This window comes from Rhea pennata, chromosome Z (genome assembly GCF_028389875.1).
Source record: "Rhea pennata isolate bPtePen1 chromosome Z, bPtePen1.pri, whole genome shotgun sequence".
In the NCBI taxonomy this organism is placed as follows: domain Eukaryota; kingdom Metazoa; phylum Chordata; class Aves; order Rheiformes; family Rheidae; genus Rhea; species Rhea pennata.
In genome coordinates, this window is record NC_084702.1 from 15,007,144 (window position 1) to 15,023,561 (window position 16,418).

The 16,418-nt window shown below is 40.9% G+C and overlaps 1 protein-coding gene across 1 annotated transcript in view; it reads left to right on the plus strand.

The window, feature by feature from the left end:
• The first annotated feature begins 2,518 nt into the window (after nt 1–2,518).
• The window catches only part of SUSD1 (sushi domain containing 1), a 48,528-nt gene continuing 34,628 nt past the window's right edge, over nt 2,519–16,418 (plus strand). The window contains exons 1-7 of the mRNA XM_062599467.1: nt 2,519–2,657; nt 4,631–4,759; nt 5,925–6,080; nt 6,757–6,909; nt 8,146–8,322; nt 11,202–11,381; nt 14,687–14,866. Coding sequence (XP_062455451.1) covers nt 2,582–2,657; nt 4,631–4,759; nt 5,925–6,080; nt 6,757–6,909; nt 8,146–8,322; nt 11,202–11,381; nt 14,687–14,866 — 1,051 coding nt within the window. The 5' untranslated portion in view covers nt 2,519–2,581. The remainder of the gene's footprint in view (nt 2,658–4,630; nt 4,760–5,924; nt 6,081–6,756; nt 6,910–8,145; nt 8,323–11,201; nt 11,382–14,686; nt 14,867–16,418) is intronic.

A 16,418-nucleotide genomic window follows, 5' to 3' on the forward strand; every position in this document is an offset into this window, starting at 1 on the left:
TACCTTTTCTCTGTACAGTATTTAGTGAAGCACTTTGATAACAAGCTGAAGAGTGTCAACCAAGTTTTCAGTTGTTATTTATGCTTCAACAACCACTATTGCTTATCCTGGAAACTAAATGGGTAACCAGGAAAACAATTATTAATCTGATTCAATTGAAATTGAAAAGAGAGGCAGAATTTTGAGTGTTTGTGTGTGCATGTTTGTGTGTGAGAAAGAGACAGAGAAAGCCTTCAATCAATTTAAAGTTACTCTCATCTTTGCCAGCTGGAAAGAAGCACTTCATAGACTGTTAGAGAATGCAACTGTGTTGTGAGTAGCCCAGCGATCTGTTCACAAGGATGAATTACATTTATTCAGTCTGGCTGAAGATGTTTTCCATGATTTAAAACTCTGTTTGCTGAAAGAGCCATTAATATCTAATTTTTTGTCCTACTACATTAGAAGAAGTAGTGTAATCTATGCCAAACATTCTTAGAAGAAAAGAATGATTTAAATAACATGGTGACATTCACCATCTGCAATGGAGATGGAAACATACAAATGGCTGAGAGATTTAATCCTGCTTGCCTTTCTGATTTTGTAATTATCTCCATTTAGACAGCCACAAGGAAAAGCTGTACAGGAAAATTCCAAGTGTCTCTGGATGAACGCAATTACTTTGACCATCAAAACTGTTTTTTTATCACAAAGAGAAATGGAAGCAAGTAGTGGCACAGATGCCTTCTGGATAGTGAAATTTAATGCTGTTAAGGACAAGCGAAAACACTGTAATTACAAACTGGATCCTTTAAGTTTGACAATAAAAAGATAAAATCCTTACCCTGTCTAGAACAGAACATCTATGTGGATTTTTTCCATATTTTCATTTAATAGACATATGAAATGAGCTGTATTTGCCTAAGCTGTAGAGATGCTGGGACGCTGACCTGTCTCACCCTCCTGGGTCTCTCTCTTCCTCAGTAAAATGACTTGGGGCTGCAGCTGGTGACCGTGCGGCGTAAGTCCCCTTTTGCTGCCTGTAACCTGGGCCCAGGCCATGGAGGCTGCTGTGGCAAACTGGACAAGGACTTCACATCTCAACGAGAAATTAAAATGCACTTTTCCGATGACAAAGAGCGCTAAGTCCTGGAATGAATTACTTGGAGAAGTTACGGATTTTAAAAAAGAAATTAGACAAGTACCTGTCAGGAGTCATTTATGTAGAACTGATCCTGTCTTAGAGCAGAAAAACGGATCATATGCCCCCTCAAGGCCCTTTTGAGCCTTATTTCAATGACTGTGCTTTGAGTTTAGATACGCAATCAGCATACATGTAATTTAAAGCAGCCTTTGTATGTACTTAGATGATTTACTACTGAAGTATGTCTTAAAGAGCAACCAAGTATGCGAGGACTTCTGTTCCAGCCAAGGCCCTGTATTTTCTTCAGCTAATACATTTCCTTGTAACTTGCTTCAGAGTATGTTTGTATCACATCTTTCTACTTATTCTCTTTATAGACATAATGATACACTCACATTTCCTCAGGTTTCCTGTCAAAAACATTTTTTTCTGCTTAGTGCATGAGGCGCTTATAATTTCACTTCCACAGTAGCTCCTGCTACTTTTTATGAGAGGGAAAAGTAGAAGCTGCTCTGATTAGTGTGTTTGCATCCTAGCAGGCAGCAAAGGGGGAGAAAAATAGTATTTGGGAACCATTTTTCATCAGTTACGGAGAGCGGCTCATCCGGGCCATTTACAGTGACATCATTTACAGAGATAAACGACTCCGTACCACCGAGAATACTTGCCACCGCTGAACTTCGGGCAGAAGCGGGCGGCCGCGAGGTCTCGGGTGTGCCGCCGCAGGGGCAGCTTCGCCCACGCGGTGCCCGGGCGTCGCGCGAGCATCCGCGCGCTCTGGGCCCTCGCGGAGACCGGCGAGCGCAGCAGAAGCCGCTTACAAGCGCGTACGTGGCTGAGAGTTAAAAAAGCCCAAACCCGGGAGCGGGTCCGCGTCGGCAGAAGCGAATCAGCGGAAGGGGCAGCTTTAGGAAAGGGGATCCTGCCTGCGGCCGGCCTCCGCTGGGCGAGCGGCGGCTCACGACGGCAGCGCGGCGACCCGCGGGGCCGGGCCGTGGCGGCTCCCTGCCGCGCTGGCCCCCGCCGTGGCCGTGGCCGCCCGCCATCCGCTCCCGGGGGCGCCGAGGCCCTTCGGGGCGCCGAGGCCCTTCGGGGAGCCTCGCTGGTGCCGGTTAAAGGCACGCGTGCGGCGCGGCGCTCAGGGGAGGCCGAGGACGGGGCAGGAGGCGGCCGTGCCGCGGGCAGAGAGCGGGACCCGAGGAGGGCGGCGGGCAGGAAGCGGGTGCTGCGGGCGAGGGCTTCCCGGCGGAGGGGGGAGAGGGGCCGGGAGGGCCGCGGGGGGAGGCCGGGGGCGAGGCCGGGCCGGCGGCGGCGATAAGGCGGCTGCGGGCGGCGCAGGGGGGCAGCGCCAGGCCCTGGCCCCCGCCGGCCGCGGCCCTCCGCCCGCCCGCCCGGCCTGCGGGAGGATGCGGCGGCAGCCGCCGTGGCGGGGGTGCCGGGCAGCGCGGCGGCGGCGACATGAGTGCGGGGGGCGGCCGGGGGCCGCTGCTGCTGCTGCTGCTGCCGCTGCTGCTGTGTGGAGGGCGGCCATGGGGTAAGTGTGGGCCTGTCTGCCTCCATCCCTCCCTGCCTCCCTGCCTCCCTGCCTCCCTCCCTCCCTCCTTCCTTGCTTCCCTCCCTCCTTTTCTCCCTACTTCCCTCTCTCCTTCCCTCCCTGCCTCCCTCCTTCCCTGCCTCCCTCCCTCCCTCCCTCCTTTCTTGCTTCCCTCCCTCTCTTCTTCCTGCTTCCCTCCCCACCTCCCTGCTTTCCTTTCTCCCTCCCTTCCTCTTTACCTTCCTCCCCACTTCTCCCCCTCCCTCCTTCCTTGCCTCCCCCACCAGTGCCCAGGGTGGCAGCCAGGGCCAACCCCTCCCTATGGGTGGCCCCCAACAGCTTGGGGTTGCCCCTGCCCCCCCCCCACGGTCGCCCCACACGGTCGGGGTGGCCCCGCGGGCTCAGCGGGCCTCGCCGCGCGGCGCCGCGCTCTCACTCGCCGTGAGAATCGCTTATCGCTTCTCGCAGTGCTCGCGGGATCTGGCAGATAGGGCTGAAATCGTGGCGATGGCACTTGTGCGCGGCAGCAAAAATTCGGGCGTTAGCGAGTGGGAGCGCGTCAGAAAACATCGTCTGCGATAGCAGGGGGCCGCGCGCGGTTTTATCTCCAGTAGCGGCAATCTGGGGCAGGCGCTCCCATTTCTTATCGGAAGTTTGAAGTTTCGTGAGCTGATTCTCACTGTGGCTGGTTTTAATTCAATTTTCTGGTCCTTGATGGCTACCACTTCATGCTAATGGATTTTGTGTTTTGTTCTCATTGGGGAGCACATGCACAAGTATGTAAATACTTAGAGAATTAGCAGGAATTTATGATGCTTTCTGTGTGTCTTAAATAAACTCAGAAATGCACTGGGAGTAAAAAATAAAACACTGTGCGCCTGGAAAGTTTTTTTTTGTTTTATTTTGGTCTGGTTTTTTTTTTGTAATCTGATAATTTGTTTGCATAAAACGCTACCTAGACTCTTCAGCTGCCCTCTTCAAGTTATGTTTACGTATTTCTAAACAGTGTACAGGCACATGAAGAAAACTTTGGAAGAGCTATTATGTACACAGTAAGATATGTAGTTAATAAGAACTATACCATCCTTATCAATCTTATGCGTCCTGGAAAAATAAAAAATTCCATTCTTGTTATGTCTAGCACTTTAAGACATAACCAACTCATGCAGGAATAAATAGTTATTTTTTAAAAACGTATAAAGGATGTAAGCATGCATGTGCTTTGTCTATATTCAAGCTGTCCATTGTGAGGGTTCTCATTTGGAAATCTGTTGCATGTATAAAGATAATGAAAAGGGCTTACAAAAAACAGAAATTTACAAAATATGCCAGAAGCATGATTACAGTAAAGGAATGAGTTCATATTTAACTCTAGTTTCATATACTAGTTTCATATTCATCCTATCAAGTTATAGTAAATTAGGTTGTATGTCATATACTGCTCTACTATTTCTAAAATAAATTCACTTTTAAAATGGTTTTATTACAAGCCATTTTCATCTTGGCAGCATTCTCAACGTTATTTTTGTGAATAGCATTTATACTACATATGTATTGAGCACATAAGATACAAATGGGTTGACCAAGGGAAAGAAAATGAGTATAGAGATAAGAATAATAATACTGGGTAGAGCTATTTATTATATGTCACGTATGCTTTGCCAAGTGCTGTCTTGAAAAAATGATTTATTTGTTATGAAATAACAGATGGATAAAACTGTGTAGTTATTTTGCTTAATCCTTTCTTCTTTCTCTCTGTTTTTTAAGTTTGGTCCCTGAATACTATGGCTGTGGTTTTCCTTCCACTTTGAAAATGATGTGGGAGGAGATGTGATTTTATTCTTTGGGTTTTAATCTGAATTTTACCCCCACTAAGCTCTGCACTAGCTCCTATACCAGACTACTCTCTCTCTCTCTCTCTCTCCTTTTTTTTTTTTTTTCTTTTTTTTAATTGTGTTCTTGTGTTAAAGCAGTTGTGAAGAGGTCAGTTCCAGATGTCTGTGCTACTTGCCACATTTATGCTACTTGTCATCAAATAGAGGGAAAAAGCGTCTGTATGTGTAACTATGGATTTGTGGGGAATGGAAGAACCCACTGTCAAGGTAGGCTACTGGCTTGAACAGTGGCAAGAAGCTGTACATTCCTGAAATGTCTTCTCTTGGGCAATATTACTGAGTTACTCAAAACAGAATAAGAGCTTTGTCATTTCCTGACAGTATTTCCGAAATCTAGAATATATATGGATTGGTGTTCATTTCTTTCAACAGCTAGCCATGGGCTGAACTTTACTTGTATTTAATGCAAATATTGTTTTGTACTTGTTTAAGTATTCTATTCAATTTCTATCAGATAATGAAAGATTGTAAATTCATTTTGTTTTAGAGAATGTAAGACTCGATCAAACATATGCTTTCAAAATATAATGGATTGCATTGGCTTGGGTTTTTTTATTCTATCTTAAATTTTTTTCTTATATATGGTAGAGTTCACTTTATTATTCTTTTTATCCTATACATTGTTGAACTGAGAACTACACAGTAAAACTAACAATTAAACTTAGCAGTCTTCACTCTTTTTTTCCAGATTATTGTGTAATTTAAAATTAGCGTCAGAAATTGAAAATTTGTTCTTTAATACCAGTGTGCATATTTACACAGATTTTTACATGCAAATAGCTATTTGTTATATGAAGTGTTGTCCAGCATTGCTTAGTTTTGTAACTTTTTTTAATACTGTCTTATACATGACAGATCAACGTGCAAGTCAAAGGATAAAGTCAAATGCAGTGTCTAAGTGGATGCAATAGCTCACCGCTGCTTAAAGGCGAAGGGCCCCCACCTCTGATCTCTTCCTCTTCATCTCTTTTTCCTTCTACCAGCTCTGGCACTCACTGAACCCTGCCCAGGGTTCGATAATCTCATTATTATGGGTGAAGGCGAGTTAGATAGCTTGCCAATAAGTTGAGCAAGCTGAATTAGATGAGCACAAGCTCCATCAAGTGCTGCAGCCAGTGCACACTGGAAGGAGGAGCAGGCAAGGGGAGCAGGTCCTTCCGATTTCAACTACTCCAGCTATGTCATGAAACACCCTTCATGGCGTCATCCAGGGACAGCAACTTCTATTGGTCTAATCACTCCAGTTTTCAAACGATGTGTACGGCCCAAATAACTTAGAAAAACAAGCAGTAATGTCTTGTTGAGAATGAGTGAGGAGGGAAGGGTGTTTTACTTTTCTAATCTCTCTGATACATTTTAAATATGCTGACAGACAAAGATGAATGCCAGATTGGAGCCACCAAGATCTGTGGGAATCATACCGTGTGTCATAACACACATGGAAGTTTTTACTGTGTTTGCCTTGACGGATATCGTGCCTCTAACAACAACAAGACTTTTATTCCCAATGATGGAACGAACTGTACAGGTAGATGTCATAAGGAATCCTGACAACCAGGAATTCAGAGCTTCATTTTCTACTGCATCAGTATTTTTCTGGTTATTGTAGAATTTTCTTTCCAAAACTGTATCACAGCAGTTGCTGCTGTATGGTACAAAGATATGTTTGACATCTAGGTTCTAACAACTATGAATTAGTTCTCTTTTTTAATTCTTTGCTCTTTTAATATGAATTATTGCCACAAAGTTATATTCAAGCAATAATCTTTGCAGTAAAAGAAGCTAGATCTGAGAAAATAAGATTATACTTCTTCTTTCCCCCGAATGTCGTATTTGTGTTCAACATAGATATTAGTTAGTTCCTTGTCACAGTAATTAACTGTTTGTGACTGATTACAGTATTTGCAGAAGTGAGATTTTTTTTTTCCAGAATGGTTGTAGTAGGAAACAAATTTGAAACTATTTGTCAGGTGAGACAGAAACCAATTTTAAAAGAGAGCTACAAAATTCTGAGAAGAATCTCATCCTTCCAGGTGGTTGAACATTGGGCAGTGATAACTTCCTTTATCTCACAGGAAAGCCATAAGAGAACTCAGAACCGTTCAGGGAACCCTTAGTGCATGTTAAACTTGAGTTCTACATTAACTAATGAAAAGGAAAAAAAATCTATGAAGAAACGCGTACATTTTGCTCTGAATTTCTAGATATAGATGAATGTGAAGAATCTGGGCTGTGTGGTCACAATGCAAGATGTGTGAATACTGAAGGAAGCTACAAGTGTTACTGCATTGATGGTTATAAATTGGAAAATGGAGAGCATTCTTTTCATCCAGATGGGAATATGGCTTCATGCAAAGGTGAGAGCCTTGGATGCTGTTTGTGTTGGCTAATAAAATCAGTGGTGCTTGCTCTGATCTAAGTCTGCGAGGCAAAAATCCTCTGTGTGGACTTTACTTGCTGTGTGACTCTTCTTTCCTTGTCTTGTTCAACATGTTGCAATGATGTCCGGTGGTAGAGTCAACACAGGATGTGATTGCTACAGGATCTCAACACTGGTTTGAGTGTGCAGCATCAGAGAAGCTTAATATGCCATGAAGGTGATATGGGTGGTTTCTGAGTAGAGAAGAAATATGCCATAATTCACTTGCATAAATTATCACACTGCTTCAAGGAAAGAGAAAAGGGGATAAATAGCTAGTGAGAGAGGTCACTACAGACCTAGGGGAGAGGAATAATAAAATAGTTTAGGCAATTTGTTACTGTGCCGCCTGCCTCAATAAACTATTCTGTTTATCTTACCATAAAAAAGAAATAAATCTGAATTTGAAACAATTCCTCTTTTCCTCTCTCCTATTTCTCCGGCATAAGTTTTCATAGATGCAGAGTGCTAGCAGTATAGTCTGTAGCGCTCAGCATGCTAAGTGTACACAGGCATCCCAGGTTGAAGAAGCTGCTTTGGTTAAACCCCTCTCTCTCAATGCCAGATCACTGCAGGTGTTTTTTCCAGCTAGAGTGCTCAGCTACATTTCACCAGGATTGTCAGTGCCCTGCTTGTCCCCTTCTACACATTACATACAGTAAAGAGGCATATCTGTACTGGCTGTGCCACCTTTGAAGACTGAGAAGTGAGCCCCATCATATAGATATATGGGAGGAGCGTGTATCTATATGCAAGCTGGTTCAGTGACATGAAGAAATCAAGGGACAGGCTGTTTGATTTCAGTTTAGCTGCAGTGCTCCACCTTTCCTGTGCACAGCTGTACATTAGGGCCCGAAATTTTCCTCTGGTATTTGAAGGAAAATTCAGACACTGCTGTAACAAAACCAGGACATCCAAGGCACCATCACATTACAATGTCATGCTTTTTTGGGTGTGAATTGCTACAGCTTGATAAAGATAGTAAATATATAGGCTCGTTTGTTAGTTCACTGTGTTCATCAAGCTGTAGCCAAGGCAAGTGTTTGCTTTCCTTAGATTCACCCAGGTAGATAGATTTTGTGATGCAACTGTGCAGTCCAGCTCTTCTTAAAATGGTCACGTGTTTCTTGTACTGTGAAATCTCTGCTTTAAACCCAAGCTTTTCTCTTTGCAGAAGTCAGATGTGGCTCCCCTCCTGAGATGAAGCATGGCTACCTTGTAGGGAACTACAGCATGGTACCAGGCAGTATGGTTCGTTATGAGTGTAAAGAAGGATTTTACAGTGAAGACGGAACATTTTCCATTTGCACTGCAAATGAAACTTGGGAACCTGCTAGTTTAAGCTGTAAAGGTGAAAGGAGTTTCTGTATTTTAAAATTTTTCTTAAATTCTTCATTACAGGGGTTTATGGATGGGGAAAAATGCATGATGGAGGAGAGTTATGGATCACTTAAACACGGAAAAACTTTTGTACAGTGAGGGTGGCTGAACACTGGAGCATGAGACCATGGGCAGAGCATGAGAGAGGCTGTGGAGTCTCCAGTCTTGGAGATATTCAGAAGCCACCTGGACAAGGTCCTGGGCAACTTGCTCTAGGAGACCTTGCTTAACTGGGCAAATTGGACTACATGATCTTTAAAGGTCCCTTCCAACCTCAACTGCTCTGTGATTCTCTAAAGTGTCTCTAAAGTCTCTAAAGTTTGTGAAAGAAAGTAGGCTGGTTCCTCAATTCAAAGGTTATTTCTACAAATTCTGACTATTAAAGGAAAAGAAAAAAGCATAAAAGGACAGATTATTCTATGTATTAATGTTTTGCAGATATTTCTTATTTAAAGCTGCTTCAGCATAACATACCCTTCACTACATGAACAATGAATTACTATTTTTTGTCAGGATTTTTTACAAAACTTAGCAGGAACAGATTTACTTTATAATAAATATGTGATAAATTTTTGCTACCTCTTGTTCCTAAAATATCGTTTTGGATGCTAGTCCTTTCATTTCTACAGATGGAACAACATGTTTTTGTGTCTGTGATGTGAGGCTTAGCGAAAGTTAACATTTATGAGGTATTTCATGGGAAACACTGAAATATATGGCCCTGTAGGAAAAGACTCAGTTCTTCTGCAGCATGTGAAGTTTTTTCTTAAGGTTCATACCATCATACCACTCTTCATTGCTCGATAGCTTTCCTAATTTTAAGAGTACCTGCGCATAGCAAAAAGCTTTCGGAAGATCTCTGAATGCATTTCGTAAGCATCATTAAAACTTCCACCTGCTTTGGTATTGTAATCACCCATTCTGCAGTATTTTGTGTTCCTGTGAATAGTTAGAAAGTCTGTATGCTAGTTAAATGACAAAAAATGCTAGTTAACATAAGCTACTGAATATAACAACACTACAAGGAAAAGGAAGATTGTAGTCCTGAAAATAATGTGTTAATGAAGAGAATTCTTTCCTCAATATATGAAAAATCTTATTTCTTTCTAATTTCTTCTGGTCTCTCTCTCTCTTTTTTTTTTTTTTTTCCTAAAGTGATACATACCGTGTGTGTGTGTAAAAATTAGAATGAGGATGCTAAAGGCATGTGGCTGGAAAAGGTGAAGTGTTAAACATCACCAGAAAATTCTTAAGAGGGAAAGGACCAAACAAATCACTATGAAATTACTGGCAGTAGTTATTTATAAATAATAAAATACAGTAGCATGGAAAATAAGGCAATTGCAACACTCTTCTCCCCAGAATAAATAAAAGAAAATCAATTTCAAAACAAAAAGAAAGTGCCCAAAGCCTCAAGGCATCCCTTGTGAATTATCTTTTTTTTTTTTTTTTTTTTTTTTTTTAAGTAATATTTTAGTGAAGTTTTGGCAGGTGATTTTTTAATTTCCACAATCAAACAATTGTGGCAGATTGGAGTTTTGAGTACACCTGTGGTGGTTAATTGGAATAAAGCAACTCAAACCTCAAAAAACAGCTCACAAGGTTGAAATGACAAACTATTTCCTTTTTTATTGCATGTTGCTTTTCCTGGATTTCAGTGAAGACTTCTCTTTTTGTAAAATAAGCAAGTCTGAGTAGTCATATCTTCTTTACATTAGGAAGGGAGTTTTTAAAAAATTCTTTAAACTCTCAAAATTTCCCTGATGAATCTTTTTATTTTAGCTAATCTAAGAATTTCTCCTGACCAAGGGTAATTCCTTCTTGTTCAGGAAAATAAAGAAAATATCCAAATTAGAATTTGTGTTACTTCCTGTGGGTAATTTAGAAATTTATTTTATTTATGATGAAACTGATAGATAAAATAAGGTCAGATTTGGTAGGATATTTGACCTATAAGATCAAGTCACTGTAAGTGGAACAGGTCCCCTTTTTTCTGATTTAAGTATATGAGTGTGAATGTAATGTTCCTTCAAAGAATACAACTTTTCTTGAATATATATGAGCAGAATTGTCTTGAGCTGAAATCTCAGATAGTTAGTTCTCTGGAAAGAGGTGATATATGTGGAGAGTTATAGTTAAAAATCATGGTATTATGATTTTTTATGATAATTTAATTTAATTTAATCATGGTATTATGAAAGCAAGTAGCTAGATGCTTATCTAAAAAGAAGTACATCCTGTGAAAAGGGCTTCTTTTTGTGCTAGTACACTTACTTTGCAAATTCTGGTTTAGCCTAGAGGCTTTTTTGGTATAAAGCAATTTTGTTATTACAGTGTGTTTTGAACAGCATGTAGATTCTTGCTTTAAGGGGAAGGGTTTGTGTTACATGTTGCAACATTTTTTATGGTTTTGCATTTATCTGGTCCCTGTTCTCTCTCTCTTTTTTTTTTTTTTTTAGTTTGGTTTCCTAAAGTTAGTTTCTAATTGTCTGCCTCTGTCTGACCCTTTTGCTCCCTAAATGCTGTAGAACCAACTGACCAACTTTGATTATATTTGTAAAAGAAGAATCTTAATTAAAACCTGGGACATTTTGAGCATCTAATTTGACACGAATTTAGCATACCGTAGGGAGGAATAGGCAGTCAGAACTTACCGTGTTTGGAAGGACCTGAGCATAGCGCCAGAGCGCTCTGTCAGTCTCACAGTGCAAAGGGGCGTGCGGGAGAATTCGATTACCACAGAAGATGGTTAATTGAAAACGATGAAAAAATTAGTTTTATGGGAGAGTAGCCTTTCTTCCTTTTGTTGCTTGAATAACAATTTATTTTTGTCTTTCTTCCTCTGTATAGGTGTGGATTGTGGAATTCCACCTTCTATCATAAATGCGAGTCCAATATCTTTAAGTGGAACCACATACAGAAGTGAAGTTACCTACAATTGTATTCCTGGTTACTTTATTGCAAGTGGCAATAAAACTGCAGTTTGCAATGCCAAAGGACGGTGGGATGGTACTGATCTGGTGTGCAAAGGTAAGTCAAATCTGCCTTCGGATTTATTTAGCATTGGTATTGTTTCAGGCATCACTATAAATAGCAGCCAGGCAGTCATAAGCTAGACACACTCTTTTTAGGCATTCAGTTTATATGATCTTCTGGCATATGAAGTCACAAAACATAAGTTAGATATTAAACAGTTTTTTATCTGCACTGCTAATGAAGTTGCAGCAAATTCCTAAATGTTAACTGATTCTAGAGGTGAAAGGGTACATCTTTAGTATTTTCTGCTTATCAGGCTTTGGGATTTCCATGAGATGGAAACCCAACCTAAATCACTGCTTTTTTCTAGCGCAACACCTACTCTTTGAGTGAAGCTACTACTTAGAAATCGAACTGTTGTAACTAGGTGACCACCCCGTGAAATTCCCATATTCAGGCTGTTGCTAGTTACTAACACTGATTGCTCAAGCAAGCTCTTATTATTTGACATGAATCATAAATTCCTCTGTTTTTATAATTTGGAAGAATATAATCTACCTAGTGTTTTGTTAAGAAGAAACATAAAAACACATACAAAGAGAATTCTATTTTACCCAACAGAATTCCCAGTGCATTGTTTCTCTGAGCTCATATTATTAATTAATGTGACCTGACTCCTTAATCAGTTTTTACATTGGCACAGCTTCACTTTTCTATTCACTAGAGGATTAATATCTCATGAAATTGATTTAACAAGGTCGAGCCTTCTGTTCGTTGGTATCAAATTTAGTAATTTTTTTGAATGCACTTCATCAGTGTTTCAACCAACCTCTTCTTTTAGAAATAAAGGACTTGTTTAGTTACACAGGAACATAATTCAGCATTTCTGGTTTTTGGTCTTTGATATACTGAATGACTGTGGGCAGATAGCTTGAGTTAAGGAGCAGTAATTTTTGTATGCCCATAAATATTATCCTTTTATAAGTTAAATGTATTCTTTATATGTAATTTGATATTCTAAACAGAAGCTTTTCTATCTGTTGTATGTACATACATGCATGCATATTGATGTCTGAAAAGAAAGGTAGTAGATGAAGAAAGAAAGATAGTGTGTTTCCCATTGCAAAGTATATGATTAACTTTTCCTTTAAAAGTGTTGCTGTGAATTATAAGATTATGATTATATATGCTTTATTTTTTACTTATTTTACTTTTTTTCTGAATGGAATCTCAGAATCATTTAAGATCATTCATTGACAAAATAATTAAAAAGCCTCTTGTTTTCTGCATATGCGCTTTAGATAAGGTAAGGTTTGAATTCCTTGATTTTTTGCTTTCTCTAAGTGAAGCGATGCAGAAGCCTTAACTGGGATGTAAGATTCACTATGGGTTTGAGAGGGATTTTTAACCCCAAATAATATCCTTCAGTTGCTTAAATCTTCTCTCTTAATTCTTTCAATTACCTATGAGCCTTTGAAAACAACCAGAATCACAGAATCAAGGAATGGGTAAGGTTGAAAGGGACCTCTGGACATCATCTAGTCCAACCTCCCTGCTCAAGCAGGGTCACCTAGAGCATGTTACACAGGGTTGTATCCAGAATATCTCCAGAGAAGGAGATTCCACCACCTCTCTGGGCAACCTACTTCAGTGCTCCATCACTCTTACGGAAAAGAAATTCCCCCTCATGTTCAGGAGGAACTTCCTGTGCTTCAATTTGTGCCCATTGCCTCTTGTCCTGTCACATGGGGCAAAGGAAAAGAGTTTGTCCTCGTCCCCTTGACAACCTCCCGTCAGGTACTTGTACACATTGATAAGATCCCCCCTCAGGCTTCTCTTCCCCAGGCTGAAGAGGCCCAGCTCTCGCAGCCGTCCCTCATAGGGCAGATGCTCCAGCCATCTGATCATCTTCATAGCCCTACCCTGGACTCTCCAGTAGCTCCATGTCTCTCTTGTCTCCTGGGGAGCCCAGAGCTGGACACAGGACTCGAGAAGAGGCCTCCCCAGGGCTGAGGAGGGGGGCAGGATCACCTCCCTCAACCTGCTGGCAACACTCTTCCTCGTGCACCCCAGACCTTCCTAGCCACAAGGGCACGTTGCTGACTCATGGTCAACTTGTCATCCACCAGTACTCCCAGGTCCTTCTCTGCAGAGCCGCTCTCCAGCACATCAGCCTCGAGCCTGTACTGGTACATGCAGTTATTCCTCCCTAAATGCAGGACCCTGCACTTGCCCTTGTTGAACCTCATGAGGTTCCTCTCCGCCCAGCTCTCCAGCCTGTCCAGGTCTCTCTGAATGGCAGCACAGCCCTCAGGTGTATCAGCCACTGCTCCCAGCTTGGTAGCATCAGCAAACTTGCTGAGGAGGCACTCTGTCCCTTCGTCTAGGTCACTGATGAATGAATAAGTTGAACAGGATGGGACCCAGTAAATGAAAAAAAAAATAAAAAAAAAATTCAAAGTACATTACTCCAGCTTTCTAATTACTTGTAGTGAGACCTGAGTAACCAATCAAATTCTCCCCTAGAATTACTGTTTCTCCTTGTCAAAAGCAGATCCTCCTTCTTTCAAAGCTTGAATTAAACCTACCGGCAATAGAATACAGCCCTCTTGATGCTGCTCATCCATGTCACTTCTTAGACCGTGTATCATTTTTCAGATGTTTCTGTACATGAAAGTATTATATGAACTGCAGTGCAAGATCCCTCCCCTGTTATCTGGCGTAAATTTCCTATGCCGTTGTCTTGATTCTCATTCACACTTTCTTTGGGTGGGCGACTTCATGGGTTGTAGCAAGAATAAACTATCTGCATCTCTCTATCTGAAGACTTCTTAGATGTGAGGGAATATCTCACTCTCCAGAAAATTGATTTAAAGTTTCTACGGAGTCTCTTTCAGTCCATGTCAGGGTGATACTGGCTGGCCTTAGTGCTTTCAGCATGACTATGAACTTCTGTAGGTCAACCACAAGACTGTGATAAACTGCATCTCCAGGGGAGATGCTCTGAGCTCTGTCATTGCTAATGATAGATGAAATGAAAGAATAAATATCAGACAGGTGACAAAAGTATTGTGGGAAGGTAAATCTATTTGTTCAGATTTGCTTGGAGATCTTTGTTTTCCACTTCTAAGCAGGACACTCTTATTTTATGGTGCATCTTGAGGATTAGATGCCCCACCCTGTTAGAAATTCTACAGACATGAAATTCTGGTCCTGAAAGGCTGGCCTGATTCCTAGAAATCATTAGGAAGTGCAGAAAGTTGATTTTGGTTGGACAGTTTTCACCTCCTCTCTAAATATTGTGACATGCCTTGATTATTTCCATTTTTACATTTTTTATCCTGTTTTTTCTCTTGCAGAAATAGACTGTGGCAAACCTTTGTTAATTCCACACACAGAAATAATCTGGGACAACTCTACCACTCTGTGGAGCAGAGTGTACTATCAGTGTAAAAAAGGATATTATTTCAATGGAGACAGGAATTTTTCGGAATGCACAACAGATCAAGAGTGGGAAAATATTACATACGTATGCAAAGGTAAATATTACAATAGGATTTTTTTTTTCTCTCAGTTTTAAAAATCCATTGGCTTTAAATGAAATCTGTGGGGCTTCAGATTAGTCTTTCCAATCGGCTTTGTTGTAAAAAAAGAAAAGAAAAAAGAAAAAAAAGAAATAATTGAATTTTATTCTGAACAGATCTATTCCTTTGCCTCAAATTACGAGTGCTGCCATAAATGAAAAACATAGATCTATTCCTTTTTTCAATCTGAGAGTGAAGAAACAACACATTTTTGAGAGGCAAAGAACTGGTTCTTGTGCTGGTAGAATTTATAATGAGGATGTAAGAGTAAAGGCTGATTCCAGAGACAGTGGCTTTGTTGAGGCAGAAGAGATGGTGGAATTTGACCTGTGTGCCTTGTGGGTTCACTCAGCCAAGGAGCCTACACAATTTCCAATTCCTAATTTAGTTCATAAAGTTGCAAAAGAGTTGCTTATTTTAGGGGTAAAAGGATTGTTTTTTTCTTCTGAGACACAGAGCTCTTGAGAAAAGCTTTACGATTGCCTTCATTGTTTTGTCTCTGTAATGGATTTCAACCTTAATAAACTTCAGAGGGATCCTTCTGATTAACTATATTACATAAATCCTTTTTTGTATATGAACATTAGTTTTGATAATTTTTGGCAACAGATTGTGGCAAAACCCTCACACTTCCCACAACAGAGGTGTACTGGAAAAATATTTCTCATATCTATTGCCATAGCTACAAGGGATTCCATAGCCTAAATGGGGGGAACACTCTCTGTTGTACTTTGTAAAAGGATCTGGGAAATAACACGTCCAATATGCAAATGTAACGATATGATGAATCTTCAGCATATTAATTTGAGATGTACTGTTTAATCCAGTTTCTACTTCCTGTTAGCCATACAGTGATTTCCAGTGGATGTCACAGCTAGTGGTACTAGCTAGTCCAGCTGCTCTAGTTTTTATTTCAAACAGAAAAGGACTAACGCAACAAAGGACTAACTAATTGCTGCCCTGAGAACCTGCAAATTTAAAGACAGTGGAGCATCACCAGGCAAGCAGATGGTACTTAACAATACTTTATTATGGGCCTGATACTGTGAAGTCCATTGCTGTGGCAATAAGGGCAATAAAATCCAAAACTCTCCTTTGTCTTGTCTCCTAATAGCCAAAGTAAAATTTGTTCATGGTTGCCATTCCAGCCTAGACTCAGTTCTCTGAATTTCAGTCCAGGAGGATTTAGTTCATAACAGAATCATCCCTAAGAAGGTCTGTAATGAAGATACTGTCATACTGTAGGTTTGAAGACAGGATGTAATGACATTTTAATAATAGCAAAAAATTGGCAGATGTTTTGGACTGTAGCTATTGTGCTTCTCAGTTTTCTTCTGTGCCCTCAGAAAGGGGTATTGTGAGATATCTCTGTGACTGTTCATCCCTTTTGTTTTTAAGTACCGATGCTGTCTTTTGCAGGTGATAATGTTCCTCTAGCTTGTAACACCAACATGTTTTCCAGAGAGACTGGAAATGTGCCTTTGCCTTCTATCACCTCACAAAACAA